The sequence below is a fragment of the Pan paniscus genome, chromosome X (assembly GCF_029289425.2).
Source record: "Pan paniscus chromosome X, NHGRI_mPanPan1-v2.0_pri, whole genome shotgun sequence".
NCBI lineage: Eukaryota > Metazoa > Chordata > Mammalia > Primates > Hominidae > Pan > Pan paniscus.
Genome location: NC_073272.2, coordinates 72,666,359 through 72,681,234, shown reverse-complemented (window position 1 = coordinate 72,681,234; position 14,876 = coordinate 72,666,359). Strand labels below are relative to the sequence as shown.

The 14,876-nt window shown below is 44.5% G+C and overlaps 2 protein-coding genes across 14 annotated transcripts in view; one reads left to right on the top strand and one right to left on the bottom strand.

The window, feature by feature from the left end:
* Nucleotides 1-4,998: 4,998 nt before the first annotated feature.
* Nucleotides 4,999-7,460, bottom strand: LOC100976163 (polyadenylate-binding protein 1-like 2). 2 transcript variants are annotated; one of them, XR_010111208.1, is made up of 2 exons: nt 6,404-7,460; nt 4,999-6,221 (listed from the first exon to the last, which is right to left on the bottom strand). XR_010111208.1 is itself a non-coding variant. In XM_063601598.1 (1 exon), the coding sequence occupies exon 1, from the start codon at nt 7,458-7,460 to the stop codon at nt 6,858-6,860; it is 603 nt and encodes a 200-aa protein (XP_063457668.1). In that variant the 3' UTR covers nt 4,999-6,857. The 2 variants fall into 2 exon arrangements, 1 of the variants encoding a protein (XP_063457668.1); XM_063601598.1 differs by having other exon boundaries at nt 4,999-7,460.
* A 263-nt stretch (nt 7,461-7,723) lies between these two features.
* The window catches only part of LOC100975822 (protein enabled homolog), a 57,434-nt gene continuing 50,281 nt past the window's right edge, over nt 7,724-14,876 (top strand). The window contains exons 1-4 of one of the 12 annotated variants that reach the window (XM_055106706.2): nt 7,724-8,075; nt 9,682-9,816; nt 9,936-10,290; nt 12,267-13,506. In XM_055106706.2, coding sequence (XP_054962681.1) covers nt 7,724-8,075; nt 9,682-9,816; nt 9,936-9,979 — 531 coding nt within the window. In that variant the 3' untranslated portion in view covers nt 9,980-10,290; nt 12,267-13,506. Of the gene's footprint in view, nt 8,152-8,230; nt 8,931-9,681; nt 9,907-9,935; nt 10,291-12,266; nt 14,043-14,876 lie in introns of those variants that run through there. The other 11 variants (XR_008622864.2, XR_008955229.1, XM_055106707.2 and 8 more) reach the window with 11 other exon arrangements.

The following is a 14,876-nucleotide window of genomic DNA, read 5'->3' as shown; positions in this document are numbered from 1 at the left end:
GTGCTGGAAACTTAATCCCTAATGCAACAGTGTTGAAAGGTGGGGCCTAATAAGAGGTGATTAGGTCACGAGGGCTCTGCTCTCATGGATGAATTAATGTCACTATCATGAGAGTAGGTTAGTTATTTTGAGAGTGGCTTTGTTATAAAAGTGAATTTGGACTCTTTTTGCTCACTTGCTGTCACCCTCTCTTGCCGTTACACCTTCCACAATGAGATGACACAGCATGAAGGCCCTCAGAAGATGCCAGCACCATGCTCTCTTAGACTTCTCAGCCTCCAGGGCCATGAGCCAAACAAATGTATTTTCTTGGTAAATTACTCAGCCTATGGCATTCTGTTATAGTCATACAAAACAGGCTAAGGCAGCATTATTACCATTATGGAAAGCAAAATCCAAGCAGTAATCAGAAGGATCTGACCCACACAGACCTATGGCATTGGCTAATTAAGCATGGTGTTGCTAGAAGTGAAATAGATGACAAGCCTACTAAATTTTTACCTAATCTATATAAGCAGAACATTTCTAAGTTAAGTAAACAAAATTTTAACCTGAATCATAAAGAGTCACAGCCTGCTCCTCAATCAAGTCCCAGACTACGGACCCAGAACCTTTGAAAGAAGGGGAGGCCCAGTCTCCTTTAGGAATAACTCAAGCACATTACTGAAAATTTGTACTGTTAATCTTTCTCCCAGCCTTCCCTAAAGGACCTACAGCCTTATACCAAAGTAAATAAACATTGGGGAAAGGGAAATAATCAGACTTTGCAGGGACTGCTGGACATTGGCTTTGAACTGACACTAATTTCAAGAAACCTAAAACATCACTGTGGCCTTCCAATCAGAATATTGGCTTATGGAGCCAGGTGATCAATGGCTTATGTCACTGTGGGTCCGGTGGGTCCCCAACCCATCCTGTGGTTACTTCCCCAGTTCCAGAATGCATAACTAGAGTAGACATACTTAGAAGCTGGCAGAATCTTCACATTGGCTCTTTGACCATATTGGTCAAAGAGCCAATGTGAAGAGTGAAAGCTACTATGGTGTGAAAGGCCAAATTAAAGCCATTGGAACTGCTTCTACCTAGAAAAATAAACCAAATGCAATACATCACTGGAAAAATTGCAGAGAGTAGTGCCTTCATGAAGAACTTGAAAGATGCAGGGATGATGATTCCCCCCACATCCCCATTTAATTCTCCTATTTTACCTGTGTAGAAGACAAATGAATCTTGGAGAATGACAGTGGATTATTATAAGCTTAACCAAGTGGTGACTCCAATTGCAGCTGCTGTGCCAGATGTGGTTTCATTGTCTGAGCAAATTAACACATCTCCTGCTATCGTGTATGCAGCTATCTGGTATCCGACAAATACCTTTTCCTCCATCACTGTCCATATGGCCCACCAGAAGCAGTTTGCTTTCGGCAAGGCCAGAAATATACCTTCACTGTCCTATCTTGAGGGTATATCAACTCTAAAGCCCTATGCCAGAATTTAGTTCAAATGGATCTTGATCACCTTCCCCTTCCACAAAATATGCTGGTCCACTACATTGATGACATTATGCTGATTTCAACTAGTAATTGAGTAGTAGCAACCACTCTAGGCTTATTGTTAAGACATTTGTCTGTCAGAGAGTAAGAAATAAATCATAAATAAAATTCAGGGGCCTGCTACCTTAGTGAAATTTCTAGAGGTCCAGTGGTATGCAGCCTGTTGAGATATCACTTCTAACATGAAGGATAAGTTGCTACATCTGGCCTCTTCCACAACTAAGAAAGCGACATAATGCCTGGTGGGCGTATTTGGATTTTGGAGGCAACACATTCCTCATTTGGGTGTGTTAATCTGGTTCATTTACCAATTAACCTGAAAAGTTGCTAGTTTTGAGTGACGCCCAGAACAAGAGAAGGCTATGCAACAGGTTCTGGCTGCTCTGCCACTTGGACTATATAATCCAGCAGATCCAATGGTGCTTAAAATGTCAGTAGCAGATAAGGATGCTGTTTGGAGCCTTTATCAAGCCACTATAGGTAAACTGCAGCACAGGCCTTTAGGATTTTGAGCAAGGCCATGTTATCATCCACAGATAACTACTCCCCTTTTGAGAGACAATTCCTGGCCTGCTGCTGGGCCTTAGTAGAAACTGAACACTTGACCATGGGCCGCCAAGTTACCATGTTACGCGAGCTGCCCATCATCAACTGGGTTATATCTGACCCGCCAAGCCATAAAGTTGGGCATGCACAGCAACACTCTATCATAAAATGGAAGTGGTATATATGTGATCAGGCTCGAGTATGTTTCAAAGGCATAAGTAAGTTACATGAAGAAATGGCCCAAATGCCCATTGTCCCAATCTGCTCCTGCTATATTGCCTATTCTTTCCAAGTTTCCTGGTTCTACAACTTGCAGACAGTAGACTTCTCAACCTCCATAATCATATGTGCCAATTCCCAAAATAAATCTCTCTCTTTCTCTGAGATATACATTGGTTCTGTTTTTCTGAAGTACCCTAATACAGAGATCTTTCCCTTTAATATGCATGCATGTTTACATTTATAAAAATGTGAAAAGGAATACAACAAAATTTAAAATGTGGTTTTACCCAGTGGTAGGATTATGCTGCTTCTTCACTCTGTTCAACAATACATTATGATTCTAGGATTTGTTTGCCCAGAAAACAGAAATGAAAGAAAAAATGTTATTACAAATCAAATTTTAAAATATGAATTATGTATTTATCTACTGAAAACACAGCAAAATTGAAATAATTATAATACCCAGTTTAGAGCCTTTTGCAGAGAACTGGGTATCCTTTTAGAATGGAAGTAACAGAGTAACCGTGTAAGTTGACACAACTTTATAAGTGGGAATTTGACCACGAAGTATAAGTTCTTATAAATGATCTATAATTTTGTTTTTAATCCTAGAAGCATCTGTTATGGAAACGATTATGGATATAACTGCAAATTTAGGTAAAAGATAGTCAACATAGTGGTCTGAAATTAAAGGAGAATTGAGGACAAATAAAATTTCCGACAATGTAGGAATGAAAAAATGAGTGAATTCATATTCACAATAAATATTCCAAGACCATTTTAAATGATGTAAAAAAACAAACATGAAAATATATGAGGTTTATTATTAAATAAATATTCCAGAAAAACGTAAAGATGTAAAGCATGATTTGGTATTTTACAAATATATAAATATGTAAATCATAATATGTAACAATATGTATGTATTGTACAATGCTGTCTCTCTCTCTCTCCATATATATATATATATATATGTAGGTATGCATATGTATATAATATAATCCTAGAAAGGTACTGACCAAAACATTAAAAGCATCACTAAAGATAGGGTTATAGGTAGTTTTAAATGCTTTTTCTTATAGCCAGAAATTGCTAATATTTTGTAATAAAATTTTATTATCTATTTAATTGAAAAAGTGTAAAAATTAAAATCATATATACTATATAGTAGCAATGGGATAGTCCATGTTTGTTTGTAAGAATGTTTGCTCAGGAAACAATACTGAATTAAAGCAATGATTTCAGCATCAGAATATTCTTAGCAGCTTTGGTTTCAATGAGGAAACACCAGAAACAACAAATACCCAAATCTATCAAAATTGGAGGAGAGATGAAGGTGAAATCTATTGAAATAGATCCATGGCATAGACCAAAAGGTTGGCAATTATTATATATGCATAGGAGAATGATTATTGATTTTTATTTTTCCTATGAATGTTATTTGATTTCTTTTTAAAATGAAGTTATATTATTTGAATAACAAAACTTTTTAAAAAAATTTATAAAGAAAAACAAAAAGTGAGATATGGTCCTCATAGCATTATATTGGCAAAAAAAAAAAAAGTTTAAAATATCCAAAGAGATACTTGTGCAGGAAATGGGCATTCTCTAAAGTACTAGTGGAAGTATAAATTGGTATATTCAGGCTACTTGAAAATACATTTAAAGAATATTAAAAGGTTTCTACTTTTCAACACCCCTTTTAAGGATTTATCTTAAGTAAATAATACAAGAATGCTGCTGCAGAATTATTTACCACAGATTCATGTTTCTGGGAAAAATTTGGAAACTACTTTAAAGTCCAACGTGAAGAAACACTTTAAAAATAATTCTGATCCACTTATACAATGGCAGTGAGTTGTAGGAGGATATTGAGTAGCAAAGGATGTTTTAGATGTATTTACAACATACTTAAATAGAAATTTTGACAGAATACTTTTGCTATGAGCACATAGAATATACATTTAGTATAGAATATATTCAGTATGATTCTATAATGGTTTTAAAATTTACAAAAGGCAAAGCCTGCAAAGGCATAATCTCTTTAAAGTGGCTGTTGTGCATATATAATATGCATGTCTTTTTAAAGTAACGCACTTGTAAAATGAAATAATTTTTTAAACTACAAGCCTAAATAATTTCCCATAACTTAAAAAAATACTAACTTAAGAAGATGATCAAGGAAATATGCATTCTCTTACACTGTTGGAGGGCATAAACTTTATGGAAGAAGCATTTGGCAAGAGAGCAAGGTATAAGGCAATTAAATATTTCTTGATGTCAGCAAACATTCAGCCCCAAATGTGTTATGGAAAAGCCATAACCATTTAACAATATATTGAGGGGCAGGATTTTAGAAATTATAATTCATCTGTAAAATGAAACACTAAGTAAAAATAAAATTATAGGAGACTAAGAATTTGGAAAGATGGTAAGTAAGACTTCTCACACTGAAAATATACCACAATGAAACATACATCCTATATTACATTTTTGGAGGTATTAGTTATTTACATATATGTCTCAAATGCTTCAAAAGTTTTTTCTATTTTTGTCAAGTGGTAGAATTAAGAATGATTTTCAGTTTTTCCTTACCAATATTTTAAAAAATGCTTTTAGTATGATAATTATTGTCTGCATAAAGATGAATGTTTACAACAAATAGAAACAAAAAATCTCAAATTATAATTAATTTAATACCAAGTCTCAAAAACTATACAGGTATCCAGGTACACTCACAATATCTGCATATTTTATGAGGGTAAATTGGTGCTATCTTTATCAATGGTCACTTACTAAAGAAGGGAAAAAGAAGATTTTAAACCTCCCATATCTTTTCATCCTTCAATTATACTATTAACTTTTGTTCAGGAAATAAACATGAATGTAATGTTTGTGCACTGTGATCTTGTTGGCAGCTTTGGCTTGCATAAGAAAACAAAATGAAACAACCCAGACGTCCAATAATTACTTAAAACAAATATATCCCTATATCTATATCTAATATGTACATATATCTATCACTCTATCAAGCCCAATCACACATTAGAGCACTAAACATCCATGAAAACTATTTTAGAAGAATATTTAATGACATGAAAGTTCAAGAATATCTATAAATCTATGTCTATAATATATATTTATGTGTGAAAAAGCAGATATTGAAACAGTATATACAATAATTTCACATATATATCACATGAAAAATACAGGGCAGATACAGATGAAAATGTTTCAGGAATGTATAAGTAATCATCAGAAATGATTACTGGTGACATTAATTTTCTTCTGTTAACTTGTCTGCTTCGTGATTATTTTTTTCCTGCAATGACGCTGAATTATTTTTCTGACAACAGGGAAAACGACAGGAAGTGGGCACAGGGGAAGGGGGTCATAAACAGTGTTTGATTGCAGCAAAACCACCGAGGACAGGGAAACACCCTTTGCAGCCCGCCAAGCTGGCCAAGACACACACACAAAGACACACACACGCATGCACACACGCACGCACGCACACACACGATCAATTACAGTGACCAGGAGACTATGCAGGGGAAACGGGTATACTCTTTACTAGCTGCGCTGGCCGGCACGAGTGCAAATCGGTACAATGCTTATGAAGGGGGCCTTTTGGCAACACACAGGAAAAGTCTTTAAAATGTCTATATGTGGATCTTGCAAGTCCGCAGTTAAGGAGACCACCGGGATGCTAGCAAAGATTTGGCTTGACAAGGAAGGATTCACTCATCAAAGCACAGAGCACGCAATGTTGGTCTTAAACACAGGGAAAGAACTAGGCACCACCTGAATGTCCAACAATGCGGGAATGATTACAGAAATGTTAAGGTCCACGGATACACTGGAGCACTCTGCAGGCACTGAAGATGACGTTTCATAAGCCTGTTGATAACATGGAAAGAAGTTCAATGGGTTGATTTTTGTTTGGTTTCAGTTGCTGAAAAAGCAGGTTAAGAAACACCACATACACGAACCATTCTATAACGGTGTGTTAAAAGGGAAGGCGGGGTGGGGGTGAGCAAAGGAGAGAGAGGGAGAGAAGAGAGCCTGGAAAAGCAGCACACCAAAAAGGTAAAAGTGGTTCTCTCTGGGGAGTAGGACCAGGGGAGCAATTACTCTCTTGTTTCTTCCCTCATCTGATATCCTTCTCCTTTCTGATGATTCTACCATGAAATTGTACCACCTGTGCAGTAAACAAAGAGAGAATGAAAATGCTTTTTAAACCAAACCACAGGGAGAAGAGGCAGCCTTTAACCTACAAATGGCACAGATTAGTAAGATTATTCACAACGCCCTTGGTGGGGGTGGGCGGGGGAGAGGAAGGGAAGGAGAGGAGAGGTGGAGGGAGAAAATAGGAAGCGGGGAGAGAGAGGGGGAGAGAGGGAGAGAGAGACCTGCACTCTCAATACAATAAATACACTGCTGGTGGGTTGGCGGGGGAGGGCTGGGGGTGGGGGGTTGTAAACCGGGTGTGAGCCAAGGTTTGGCTCTGCTGGCTGGCTAGCTCCTGGGATGTCTTCATCGCAAGGTGGCCTCCTCGTCGGTGTCTTCCTCGAAATCCTTGACGTCAGCACTAGTGGACTGCCTGGCCCAGGCTCCCCTTTCGGCCTCTCGTTCTTTATGCGACTTGAATCTCCCGACGAAAATTTTGCGGTAGTTCAGGAACATGCCATTCATCACATCGATGGCCCGCTCCGCAGATTCCTGCTTTTGGAAGTGCACGAACCCGTAGCCCTTGGGCCCCTTTTCGTCACAGGCCACTTTGCAGGAGAGGATGTTGCCGAACGCCGAGAAGATGTTGTACAGCGCCTTGTTGTCGATGGTCTTGCCCAGGTTCTTGATGAAGACGTTGCCCACCCCGCTCTTGCGGAGCGACGGGTCCCTCTGGGACCACATGATGCGCACTGGCCTGCCCTTTATGACATCAAAGTTCAGGGTCTCCAGGGCCCGCTTGGCGTCCACCGGTTGCTGGTAGTTGACATACGCGTAGCCCAATGAGCGGCGGGTGATCTTGTCCCTGCAGATGCGGATGGAGAGGATGGGCCCAGCTGGACTGAACTTCTCGTACAGCATTGCCTCGGTCACCTCAGGGTGCAGGTCGCCCACGTACAGGGAGGCCATCTGAAAATCTGGGTTCCCCTCACAGTCCCCGAGGGTCTCATCCGCATCTGCATCCGCGGCGGCCGCCGCAGCCGCCACCTCGGCCGCCACCTCGGCCGCCACCTTCGCATCCGCATCCGCATCCGCATCCGCATCCGCCTCCGCCTCCCCCAAGGGGGGCCCCGCAGCCTCCGCTGCGGCGGCGGCTTCGGCCGCGCTGCCCTCCGCCACCGCCACCACCGTTGCCACCCGGGCGGCCTCCGCCTCCCCCGGGGTGGCCTCCGATGCTGCCTCCTCTATTGAGGCCTCGGCCTCCACCTCAGCCTCTACCTCTGCTTCCGCCTCCGCCACGGAGGCCTCCGCCACCGCCTCTGCCACGGTCGCCGCCGCAGCCTCCGCCGCCGCCGCAGCCGCTGCCGCCACCGCCGCCGCCACTGTCGCTGCTGTCGCCACGGTCGCCGCTGCCGCCGGGCCGCTGCCGCGACCTCCCTTCCCGCGAGCTGGGGGACGGACAGGCGGGGGAGGGCGGGTGGGTGCCTGAACACAGACCCGATGCGCGAGCGGGAGCTGGCGCAGGGGATCCGAACTGGCGAGTTCAAGTCACCTGGGATGGCAAGTGCTGCCAGGAGCGCGCCGGTGCGAGTCGCCGCAGCCTGCAGCCAGCTGCTGTTGCCGCCGCCGCTCGGTCGTGGGCTAGCGCGCAGGGTGCGGGGTGCGGGCGGGCAGGCGGCGTGTGGTGGGGGGCGGGGGGTGTTGGCGTCTGTCGTCCGGGCAGCTGGGAAGGCTTCTGTCTCTTTGGTTCCCCCTGTGGCTGCTGCGGGGCTGCGGGGCTGCGGGGCTGCGGGGCTGAGGGGCTGCGGGGCTGCGGGGCTGCGGGGCTGCGGGGCTGCGGGGCTGCGGGGCTGCGGGGCTGCGGGGCTGCCGGGCTGCGGGCGGTGGGAGATGACGGGGGTGGGAGCGGGAGCGGGAGCGGGAGCAGGGGCGGGAGCGGGAGCGGGAGTGGGAGTGCTCAGCCTCTCGGGTCGCCTGGATATTTATGAAAAGGACGCCAGGGAAAGGGCTCCGCTGTAGACCGAAGGGATAAGGGTTCGATTCGGAAGGGAGCGTTATTTTTATCCCCTCTCCACATAATGGAACGTTTAAATGGTTAAATCAAGTACCTTGCAGGAGAGGGTGGGGTGGCCTTGAGAATACACTCAAGGCCTCAGTACATGCAGTCTGGAAGTGGGGGAATCAAGAGCACCCTGTCTCTAGTACTGTCCTCAATGATAAGGTGAGGAAAGCCAAACCCAGGACTGGGAACAGGGCCTGGTCCAGAGCCAGGCGCTTGTTTATTCTTGGCTCTGCTCTCAAGGCGCTGAGGTTCCCAACCTGGACCAAGAAGTACATATTCAGGTTCAAAGGGTAAACCAAAACAAAACCTGAGCTCTCTCTCTAGAATGAAGTGCCTGGTCCCAGTTCACCATCTAATATTTATGGAAAGCTTATCAGGTACTTGGTGCTGGGGGCTAAGGGGCCCGCAATGTGGTAAGTGAGCAGGGAGTGTTGATGTGTTGGAGGTGTGGAGCAGGGTGAGAAGAGGTGAGCAGTGTGTGTGTAGTGAGAGCAGAGAGGCCACACAGAGCCAAATGCTGGGGGTATAGACAAGGGAGCAACCATGAGAGTTGAGTGTAACAGAAGCTACAGTCCCACTTCCTCCAGAGAGGAGGACCAGCCACTAACTCTTCTTAGTAGCAATTAGGTGAGGCTGCACCAAAGACAGAACCACCGAGGTGGGCTCTGAAACATGAGGAGCAGTCCACCATGTCAAGGCAGGAAGGAAGGCACTCCAGGCAGAGGGATCAGTCTGTGCCCAAGGCCCTTTGTCATGAGAGCACATGCTTGGTCGCTTCTGGCCATGCCTAATAATCTGGCAGGGACAGAGCTCATGGTCTCCAAGAGCACATGGTAGCAGACAGGGCTGGAAGGTGTGGGGCCCTGAGAATCAAGCTAAGGTGCTTCGACTGTATACCCAAGGTCACGGGGACCACTCAGCATGTTCAAGGAGGGAAGCAGTATGATGAGAACTTTAGAATGAGTACAAATTAAACATCAATGTGCATGTATAAGTGCACATTTACATGTACACGCACGTACAAAACCAAGACAGGGCTGACAGAACACAAGGAAGAAAGTCAGATGTGACCAATTCAAAAAGAGTCTGAACAATCCTTCCCTCTATTCCTTTTCATTCCATAAATAGGGGTCTCACGTTTACCACGAGCCAGTGGGGCCAGATGTTTAAAAAGAGAAAACCATAGTGCCTTCCCTCAGGATGCCTTCACTCTGCTAAAGCTCAGTCTGCCCCCACAGAGAACAGAAGTGTCAGCAGAGGACTGTAAGTGCTATGTGATTGGACGATGGTGGCCATAGAATTTCACCTGCCCAGCACGTATTCTCTCATCCTCTCCTCCTCTGCCTTCTTTGGGTAAGTAAAGCTGTTTTCTGTGGTTGCAGTGATGGCTGGATCTTGGCAGTCATACATGATAGAACAACCGTGAACCTGAGGAAGTGACTGAGTCACTGTGGGGTGCGAGGCAGTGAGAACTCTTCGTCGCTGGCTGGAAAGCATCCCAAGGTGGCTGAGAAGCAGATACACAGACATGTACCTCTCCAGCTTGCAAAGTCCAGCTCTCTGCCTCTAGGCAGGGCTAGTGCCGGCAAAGGCAAGGGACAGAGACCTAGGAAAAGCCTGCTGTACAGCGCATGCCTGACCAAGGTGATCACTGTCACCGCTGTTAAGAGCCATCTCCTGGGGGTCTAGGTTGCTTGCAGGCAGGAAGAAGATGAAGCTGTGCCTCACCATTTCCAGGTTGGTGTCCAAGAGGGACCTGAGAAGGCAGAGGCCAAGGGGGAAGCCATGCTCGCAGAGGGGCAGGGGATGTGGCGAGGATGAGAAGAGCTTCTCGGCCCATTGTTAGGAAACAGAAATGACAAGGAAGACCAAGTCGAGGACCAGGACTCAGCAAGATCTCTGTCTCTGGCGTTGCCTTCCAGTACACAGGGCCAACAGAAATCAGTGAAACAGCAGGAGAAGGAAGTTCAGGGAAGTCATGCTATGGCTAGCAAATCCCCAAACCTGAAAACAATTCCTAGGATCCTGAACCTCTAGCAACAGGAGCAGGGCTACCAAAGTGACAAGGACACAGCAGGGACTGCTCCCCAAGTCCTTTCTCAGGGGCTTCCATGGAGTCGAGTTTCCATCTCCTTTTTATTCTTTATTTTTAAAGTTACGTTGTGGTCAGTTTCTGCCACCTGCAAATGGAATGTGTTCTGACCACTACACACTGTGACAGGGGCAAAAATAAAGAGCCCTGTGGAGCCTCAATGGAGGGAGGGGAAGTTTCCTTTCCCGTGGGAGGAAGTGCTGTTGATTTTATTTATTCAGTGATTCAACGAATATTCCTGGAGGGCCTTCTATGTACCAAGTATTCTGCCGGCCAGACCGTCCCTGAACTCAGGGAGCTTATTTTCTAGTGGGGAGACAGACAATAGACAGATCAGGGAATATGAAAACAGTTAAAGGTTGCTATGAATGCTCTCAGGGACATAAACAAGATGATTTGGTACATATTGCCTAGAACCCCGGAAAAGTGGCAAAACGGGAGACATGAAGCTCAGGGAAGGCCTTTCTGAGGACAATGATAAGCCACCAGTCTTTCAAGGAACCAGGGGGGAAACCTGCCCAGCAGAGGGAAGGGCAATTCCCCTGGCCCTGTGGCAGAAAAGAGAGGCTGCTGGGGGTGGGGGTGGGGGCAGAAAGGATGCCAATGTTGCATGGAGCCCAGTGTGAGAGGGGATAGAGGAAGGAAAGGGAGGAAGGCGCAGTGGTGGGTGGTGCCATGATGAAGAGTCTGGTTCTTCTTCAGAGAGCTCAGGAGAGCCAGAGAAAGGATTGAAGCAGGTAGTAGCATAATCTAATGCCCATTCAGTGGTTTCTCTCTAGCTGCTCTGTGTGGGCAGTATCACAAGTGGGCAGGGCACAAAGGAAAGCAGGGAGACCAGTTAGGAGGCTCTTGCAGTAGTCCAGTCCAGAGGCAGCAGGGGCTTGGCCCAGACTGGAAGCATCAATGTGGAGACTAGTGCGTGGATTCACATGGTATTTTGGAAGTGGAAGAGACAACGCTTGTGAGTGGATTAGAGGCAATCTCAGAGGTCTATGTACGGTCATAGGAAAGACAGAGAGTGGGTGGGCATGGTAGATTTGGAGAAGGGAGAAAGACAGATGGGGGTGTGTGTCAAGAGCTCCTATTTGCACAGGTTTAGTTACTGAGGTCTGCTTGTCATCCATAGAGGCTGGAGAAACAGAATTGTTGAGACAACAGGACACAGTTAGGGTCTAAAGCCACAAAACTGAGTAGGATCACCTAGAGAGAGTATAGCCAGGAGAAGAAGGTGCAGGGCTACTCCCTGAGATACTCTGACACTTAGAAGTTGGGTGGGGAGCACAAGCCAGCAAAATAGATTCAGAAGGACTGGACAGTGAACAGGACTCCTCTCTAAGGCCTTGCATGTCCAAACATGTCCAAACTTCTCGCCAAGGCTTTTCATCACCAGCCTCAATGTCCACACTCAGACTCTGCTCTCAATGCTCCTAGCTGTACGTGCATGGGAGTTGGTTTAAAATGGGACAACAACGACTTTGTGTGCTTGGCTTTGGACTTCACTCTCTGATCATTTCTCAGTGGAGCTTTCAAAAGAGAGAGAGGTTCGGATGCAGAGAACTTCGAAGAGTGGGGTAGGCACTGCTCTGCTATTTCATGTGGCCCATCTCCTTTTTCCTTTCAGGAGGGAGAAATCAGAAGGAGTGGGGATGCAGTTCAGAGAGCAGAGGAGAAGAGAAGAAAAGAAGGAAGAAGGAAGAGGACTAGGGTTGGGTGAGGGGGGAGGACACCAATGGGAAGAGGGACAGATCAACTCTACACACAAAAGTAAATCAAAACACCAAAAACAGGGGTCTATGTAAAGAAGCCTCTTCCCGTGAATTGCTCGTTGCATAGCTGCAGGGAGGGTGTTTAGGGGCATAGAGAATGAAAACATACCTGTATTTTGGTGTAGGGAAATTGTTTCTGTCAATTCACACCGTCCACACACCACCTCCCACCCCAACCCCGCCACTACCAAATTCCTCTAAATAAAAATAATTATGAGATACAGGCCAACAAAAACGTCAGCGTTAGGCTGTTATTTAGAGAGAATTGGAAAGCGTTTGAATGTGGCCCTGTTGTTTAATAAACGATAACAATGATTACTAAGTTGTCCTGAGTCAATACAACAAATTTAGCAAATGGTCCTTTGGGTCCTTATAAAGTGAAGAGTTGACGGAGACAGATTTGTATATGGGGCAGGGATGGAATGGTAGTCAGTCCTGGAGAAATAAGAACCCCAGGAGGTGATGAAATATGTACAAGTATGTTTATCACAGAAACACTCATATTGGGCAAATCAGGGCACAAAGCAAGTATGCATCAGGTGAGGAGTGACTGATCCATTGGCAGTGCAGCCATTCTGAGGATTATTATGCAACCATTAACAAGTATGAGTTATATCTATATAAGCTGATTTAAGGGGATTTCCAAAATGTGCTATTACCAGGCGAGAAAAGCAGGTTTGTTGTCATTTTGGTGCAAACAAAAGGAGATGGGCCTTGGAGTCAGATTGACTAGTAGGCTGAATTTCAGAGCAAAACACTTAACCATTCTTGAGCCTCAGTGTGTGCTCAGAGTTTGAATTTCAGAAACCCTAATTAAGCATCTTACAAATTTCCTTTGTAACAAGCAGTTTTGCCCCAGCTCTGCTTAGAAACCAAGCCAAAGGGCTGTATTGACTGATGGTTTTTGCATAGCATTCCAGATATTTTTCTCTCTGAGAACCAATTCACCTTCTAACACACGCTGGAAGCCTTAACTCATGCCCTTCTTTGTTATAATTTTAGGCAGTTCACAAAACTGATTTTATAACAGTATACCTACAGATACACCCCAGGCCATGACTTAAGAGTTGTGCTTACTTTGGTCAAGGTACTTTACCCCCCTTTTTTCCATCTTAGCTTTGGAGTCCCCATCTGTACAAAGGGATATTTATAAGGATAACAAGTGATAATGTATGGTAAATGTTTTTCACAGTGCCTGGCATGCATTCAATGCCCAATACAAGAGACTCCTTATTAATCTTATTGCCCTCTGTCCTGGGGATGTGCTTGTTCAGCTGGTTTTTGAAGGTCCAGTGTCTTGTCTTTCTGGTGCTCCAGGCAGCCTGGAATTTTCTCTCTAACCAGGAGCAAAGTGTCAGTACAGAGGGAGTCTGATCCTCTGGGTTCTCTGGCCTGAACTCGCTTAGCTCACACTCTCATTGAGCTTCTCTGTACTAGTCCCAACCATAGGACCTTTTAATGATCCAGTTAGTTATTTTCTGGAGGCTCAGGGTCTCGCACATTAATTAACACATGAAAGCATGGCATTTTCTGTACTCAAGGAAACCACCCAGAAGATTTAATAACACTATCTCAACAAAATGGGATATTGAGACAGGAGAGAATTTTCTGTCAACTGCTATTCATCCTTTTGAGCAACATCTTGGGGGCCATTTGAGAGGTAATTTACTGTAAGGTAATACACTCCTTCAGCTTCTTTGCTGCAGGCTACTGAACACACTTTGATGTCTCCATGATGTCTCTGGAACAATATTACCAATATTCACCATTGTGATGTGATGCATGCATGGATTACTGAAGCGTGAGTTGGCTGATCTCCAGTATCATGAGCTGCTGATCAATTTTAGGTTTTCGCTTTGTTTAATAGATGTAAAACGAAATCTCCTTCAATGTGGTAAAATCTTGCTAATGTCAAGGTGATTAACCTTGGGACTTCCTCCCATACAGATCATCTTTTAAAAACTGTCTCCAAATAATTGTTCTTAATTAAAAATATATATGTATGCACATGGTAAATATAATAGTGATGATCAGAAAGTACAAAGGAGCTTATGATAAAAAACAAAGATTCAAGGTCCCATCACTTCCTACTCCCCAACTGTGCTTCCCAGAGTAGACCACTTTAACAATTTCTGTTTGCAGTGTTCTGACCATTACCTCCTTATATCTAAAGAAAATGCCTAATCTGCTAATTCAATAATTCATCAACTTCAGACATCATCAAGTGACCATCCTCTACCAGAGAGGAGGATTTAACTCACTCACACTATCTTCAATCTGCCCTGTCTTTCCTTCTGGCAATTTTTATACCTTTTGATCTTTAGTTCTTCTATTGGTGACTCCAGTGACCTTAAGTGATATGCTTAACTCTCAGTCTCTAGCGTACACCTTCGTCAGTTTCCCATAAAATAAGGATATTAGCACCCCTCCCCTTCCCTTAGCCTCTCCTCCCTCTTTCTATATCC

What these genes read in the sequence shown, in the direction of transcription:
- LOC100976163 (XM_063601598.1), bottom strand. Translation starts at nt 7,460, where the DNA reads ATGGCCTCCCTGTACGTGGGCGACCTGCACCCTGAGGTGACCGAGGCA.